The sequence below is a fragment of the Leptonychotes weddellii genome, chromosome 11 (genome assembly GCF_054177405.1).
Source record: "Leptonychotes weddellii isolate Sample4059 chromosome 11, ASM5417740v2, whole genome shotgun sequence".
NCBI lineage: Eukaryota > Metazoa > Chordata > Mammalia > Carnivora > Phocidae > Leptonychotes > Leptonychotes weddellii.
Genome location: NC_138379.1, coordinates 9,031,197 through 9,036,828, shown reverse-complemented (window position 1 = coordinate 9,036,828; position 5,632 = coordinate 9,031,197). Strand labels below are relative to the sequence as shown.

Sequence of the window (5,632 nt, the reverse complement as noted above, 5' to 3'; positions counted from 1 at the left end):
GTACCCGCCCCCCAGTGTAAGACCTCAGTTACCTTTGAAGTCCTAATGAGCAGCCCCCCACACATCGCCCCACACACCTCCCCCACACACACCCCCACATTTCCTCCTGCCCCATGGCAGCTTTGAGCCAGGGTTTTATCTGGAGCTCCCAGAACTTAGGCAAGCATCTGCAGGACCATCAACTCCACCATATAAGGGCTGAGATCAGCCCACAGGTCAGAGTGAGAAAGGCTGGAGGGGAAAGAAAAGAGAGGAGAGGAAGCAGGTACCAAAATACGTGAAGGATCCACATTTGGGGGTACAAAGATGTCTTAACGGGTAAGTCTGAAATGCAAATGTGCTATGTACTAACCACGCCTGGTCCCAACCTTGAACCACACTGCCCACCCCTCCAAACTCACCCAGAGGCACTGGGCAAAATTTGGAGCTTTCATAGAATCCATGTCTCCTGATGCTGGAAAAATCAGGGGTGGCCCAGGGAATCAGATTTCAAAACAAGACCCACAGATAGGGCTTGCTACTGACTGGCGACCTCCCTCCTGCCTATCTCCGTCCCCCACAATTTCTGAATCAAAGTTTTCACTCCACTTTGTCCACTGAATAAACCCCACAAGGTAGAGAATCCTGTGGGTTGGTAAGCATCCTCTTCTAAGAAGAGGATCCTCTTTTTTTTTTTTTTTTTTTTTTAAAGAGGATCCTTGTTGAAATCACTCACATGCTAGTATGAATTTGCCCAGATAGCTTTGCTCTACTGTAGCTGCTTGGGCCATGTTTTAAGCATGGAGCACCTGGGAGAGTCAGCCCCTGGTGGGATCGCCAAGGTGGAGGCTTCCAGCAACCTGAGAGGGTAAGAGAGGAGGGGGAGAAGGGTTGCAGAATGAGAAAGGCGCAGATTCCAATGACAAACCCAGCCTGGTTCAAGTTTGCTTCCTCCAGCAAAGGAAGGCATCTTCTCCCGCTTGCTTGGCTCCCTCCCCTTCCTCTGTGCTGCACGCACCACTTTCCCAAAAGTCAGCCCAACTGCTGTGAGAAGTCTGTAGGCTAGTTTGACACCCAGTAATCCCACAGGAGGACATTTCTGTGTGAAAACATGTCCTGAGTCCCGAACCACAGACCTAGGAATGTGCTTTGGGGAAGCAGCTACAGGAACACGGTCCATGGCTGAGTGGCGGACTGTTCTCGCAGGCGCATCCCACAGCGGCGGGGGCGGGGTACAGTGAGCCCCCTCCACATCTGTTCAGTGTTAAGTGCACTTTAGAACAGTTTTGTCAAAACATGCAGCTTGTCAAGTTTTAACGAATTCCATTATTTAAGAAATAAGCCACCGCTCCGTAGCTTGCCCTCTGCAGGTCCATCCCCACTGCAGGGGTTCGGTCCTGGTGGAAATCTACTCGATTGGAAACTTCCCAGAACAGAGCTGAGGGGCGGGGACAGTCTTATCAGGAACTTTTCTGTCTGGGGTTATGAAAACGGGTGACATTTGGAGGCTGATAAGACTGACCCCCAGCCCTTGGACTGTATATAAGGAGCAGCTCCTGCCGGCTCTCCTGCACTTTCCAGCCTTCGACCCTTCTCTGGAGATCGGGACCGAGAAGAACCATGAAGTGGCTGCTGCTGGTCACCTTGGTGGCACTCTCTGAGTGCGCTATCATCAGGTGAGTCTCGGGGACACACAGCCCCCGGACCGGCTTCCCAGGGCTGTTTCCTTCTGCTGCCTGTCACGTTCCTTCCTTTCCCCTCACATTTTTCTTCCTTCTTCCCTCGTCCAACTCCTCTCTGCTCTGCCACCTCCAGCCCCCCTTCTGGTCTCCCTCTGCCCTTTTGGGGGACGTGCGTCTCGAGTCCTACCCGGGCTGGGTTCCCGGCTCCAGGACCGGGCCGGGTGACTTTGGGCAAGCACTCAACCTCTTTGCGTTCGTGTGCCAAAAAGAGAAGCGTCTCCCCTCTTGGCTTCCCCCTCCTTCTCCCTCCCTTGGGCCAGCTTCCTTTTCCTTCCGAGGCTTCCGCGGCGCCCCACGAGCAGACTCCTCGCCTAACTACTCTGCCTCCTCCTAAGCCCCCTGTTTGCCAATCCTCCGTCGCAGGGTTCCCCTGGTCAAAAAGAAGTCCTTAAGAAAGAACCTGATGGAGCATGGGCTCCTAGAGGACTTCCTGAAGAATCACAGCCCCAACCCAGCCAGCAAGTACTTCCCCCAGGAGGCCGCTGTGATGGCCACGGAGCCCCTGGAGAACTACATGGACGTGAGTGTCCAGGCCGGCCCCGGAGGAGAGAGAGGGGCTCCTGGGGGTCTTGGATGATGGGCCGGGGCTCCCAGGCAGGAACCCAGGGGTCTGTGCCCAGGATCGCAGATGCGCAGGGGGTGCAGGAAAACTCACAATCAGAGCCGTGGTTCTCATTGGCTCTTTCGTTCAGCCATCCCGTGTTCATGCACACAGAGCACCTCCTTCAGTGCCAGGCACTGTGCCGGGCCCAGGGGCAGCTGCCGTGGACAAAACCAAGCACGGCCCCTGCCCTCATGCAGCTCACAATCTAGGAGGGAGAGACAGACAGCAAGCGAGGAGCCTCACAAACCATGAAAAGCACAACGGGGCCAAGGGCTGCACAGTAAAGATCTCAGGCTCAGAGGGTGCGGCCGGGGCAAGCAGCGAAGGAAGAGCTGGGGTTTCCAGGGGACAGAAGAGTGTCCCGGGGGGTGATGGCTCGCGCCAGATCCCGTGACAGTGGAGAACAGACTGCATGTGAGGAAAGGAGACTGGTATTGATGGAGAGCGGAGAGCGAGGGAGAGAGGCACAGCGAGGCCTGCAGGGTCAGTGAGTGGAGCCAAGTCAGAGTCTCAGGAGGGTCTGCAGCCTAATTGGCACTGAGTTGCCTTCACCGGAAGGGCTGACGTGACCAGATGGGAGCTTCAGGAAGATCACTCCGACTCTCCGATTTGGGACCCCATGGCAACACCCAGCCCTTCGGTAGATACTATGCGTCCCTACCGTGGAAGGCCCTGGGCCAAGGGTATGAGACCAGGTTGCCCGTCCTTATGAGCTTAGCCTATTTAAAACCTCCAGCCCTGGTGCCTCGGCTCTCTTGCTTGGGAGCCACGTGACTTTGGGCAAGTCATTTACATTCTGAGTGAGCCTCAGCTTCCTCGTCTGTAAGACAGAACCACTAATATCTACCATCAGGGTGTTGTTGCCAGTAATGGATGCAGTAATGTTTTTTGGGGTGCTTAGCATGGGGCCTGGTCCTTGCTAAGAGCTTGGTAAAGTCAGCCCACCTGTTCACTTAACAAATATTTATGAAGCACCTACTATGTGCAAGCAGCTAAGGAAACAGTGCGGGAGAAATAAAGTTCCTGGAGCTTATATTCTAGAGGGAAAGACGAATAAGAGACAAATAAATATGTAAGATAATATCAGGGAATGACAAGGGTCACAAATTAAAAATCGAGTAAGGGGGGGCAGTGGGGGAGGGGCAAATGTAGGTAAAGGGGTCAGGGAGGGCCGCTTGGCAGAGGGGACATTTGACTGGAGCTCTGAATGAGTGATGAGTAGGAGCCAGCCAAGGAAAGATCTAGAATAAATATCTTCCTAGCACAAGAAATAGCAAGTGCAAAGGCCCTGGGAGGGGAAGGAGCTTATCATCATCTAAGAATCACGAGACCAGCGGGGCTGGAACGGAGCTAGCAAGGGAGAAGTGCTGCCCATCGTTAGGTGACTCGTTGATCTCCCCATCGACAATTTACTGAAAAAAGCATTTCAGCATATACTCTGATGGGTGTGTCAGGTTGCACCCCTTTCTGAGAACGTGCATTCTCTAGGACAACGAGACTAAGCTATACGAGACGAGAGCTGAAGGGGGTGCAGCAGACTGGGTGTTCATGGTGCTTAGAAGAAAACAGTCAGAGGGTAATGGGGGAGCAATCAGGGAAAACTTCCAGGAGGAGGGGAGACCAGGCTGGGCCTTGAAGGATGGATGCATCGGACAGGGCGAGAAGGACCAGGAGAACAGTGAAGAGAAAGGTGGCAGATAGGCTGAGGAGCCGACCCAGACACAGTCCCCGGGGAGGCCGGGCCGGGGAGTCCCAGGGAACGGTGCGCTCGGTGACCTGTGCCCCCACCCCACCCGGACAGATGGAGTACTTCGGCACCATCGGCATCGGAACCCCCCCTCAGGAGTTCACCGTCATCTTCGATACAGGCTCCTCGAACCTGTGGGTGCCCTCCGTCTACTGCTCCAGTCCTGCCTGCAGTGAGTGCTTGGCCCCGCCCGGCCCAGGCTCCCCGGCACCAGCCCTTCGGGGAGCCCACGGCACCCAGGGCTTCAAACCTGGGGGAGGCACTCAGGGATTCACTCCACAGGCATTTACTGAGCACGCACCTTGTGCCAAGCACGGGGCTTAGGTGCCCGGGGATAACAGGGTGAATCACACACGGCCCCTGCCCTCAGGGACTTCAGTCTACTGGCAGAGAGAAGCATGAAGGTGGTTAGCACCGTGGCTGGCCATGAGCCTGCTCTGCTCAGGGAAGCAATCAGGGAAGACTTCCAGGAGGAGGGGAGACCAGGGGGTCCTTGGGGACCTCCCATCGGGTGCATGGTCCCAACTGGCCCAACTAGACAGAAGTGGAAACTGGGGATGCTTGGGCTCTAAAGTTTGGGGGAAAGGTTACTTTTCTCCTCCAAAGCCCCCCCCCCCACCCGCACAGAACCAAGACACTCACCCTAGGAAGACACTCTCAGCCCATGACTCTCACTCGGCTTTTTGAGTTTGACGTCATTACTTCTCGTCCCTGGCAGCCAACCACAACCGCTTCAACCCTCAGCAGTCCTCCACCTACGAGGGCACCAGCCAGCCAGTCTCCATCGCCTATGGAACTGGCAGCATGACAGGTGTCCTGGGCTACGACACCGTCCAGGTGAGCAGCTGCGGGCCGGCCACCTCATCCTGCGCAGCCCTGAAGCCATCTGCCCAGGACCCTGGGGACCACAGTGCACCCCCAGAGTGAGCTTATTCAAGCAATGTGGGTCTCGGTGACCACAAAAGTAAGCTGAAAGGGGACGCAGGAGGGGAAAGTGGCAAGGATGTGGCAGCCATTTCTAGGTGGAGCAGTAGTGGGTAAGGGGGTGGGGCGCCGGGGACCACAAGCCAACTTCAGCACCAAGTTGAATGCCAGGTAGGGGACAGGCGCAGAAGGCAAAAAGGCTCAGTTCTCTTTCAGCACCTCCTCCCCCTTTTCATACCCCCACCTGCAGCCCCCCTGAGTCAGGTGAACTCCACGAGCCCCACCCCCCACCCCGCAGGGTGCAGCAGGGGTCAAGGGCTCTGACTTGCCTGGGGTCTGCTTTGCATCCAGTCGTCAGAAACACACACACACACACACACACACACTGCGACCATCTGCTCTGCAGCAAATTCTCTCTCTGCATCTCAGACTGTGGCCATCTGGAGATCAGTAACAAGCACTCCCGGGGCCAGTCCCTCCCCCTTCCTTCCAGCCTGCTGCCCTGGAAGCCAAGTCCTACTCGAAATGAAGCAGGGATGCTCTGGGCCCACAGCGGGCACCACAGTGCTCAGTCAACACGTGCTGATGGTGAACATCTTGGTTTCCCCCGATTCAGGTCGGAGGCATCTCAGACAC

The 5,632-nt window shown here is 55.9% G+C and overlaps 1 protein-coding gene across 1 annotated transcript in view; it reads left to right on the top strand.

Annotated features, from left to right (window-relative positions):
* The first annotated feature begins 1,291 nt into the window (after positions 1-1,291).
* LOC102735437 (pepsin A) overlaps positions 1,292-5,632 on the top strand; it is an 8,929-nt gene continuing 4,588 nt past the window's right edge. Inside the window, exons 1-4 of the mRNA XM_081798775.1 lie at positions 1,292-1,655; positions 2,085-2,241; positions 4,127-4,244; positions 4,791-4,995. Coding sequence (XP_081654901.1) covers positions 1,600-1,655; positions 2,085-2,241; positions 4,127-4,244; positions 4,791-4,995 — 536 coding nt within the window. The 5' untranslated portion in view covers positions 1,292-1,599. The remainder of the gene's footprint in view (positions 1,656-2,084; positions 2,242-4,126; positions 4,245-4,790; positions 4,996-5,632) is intronic.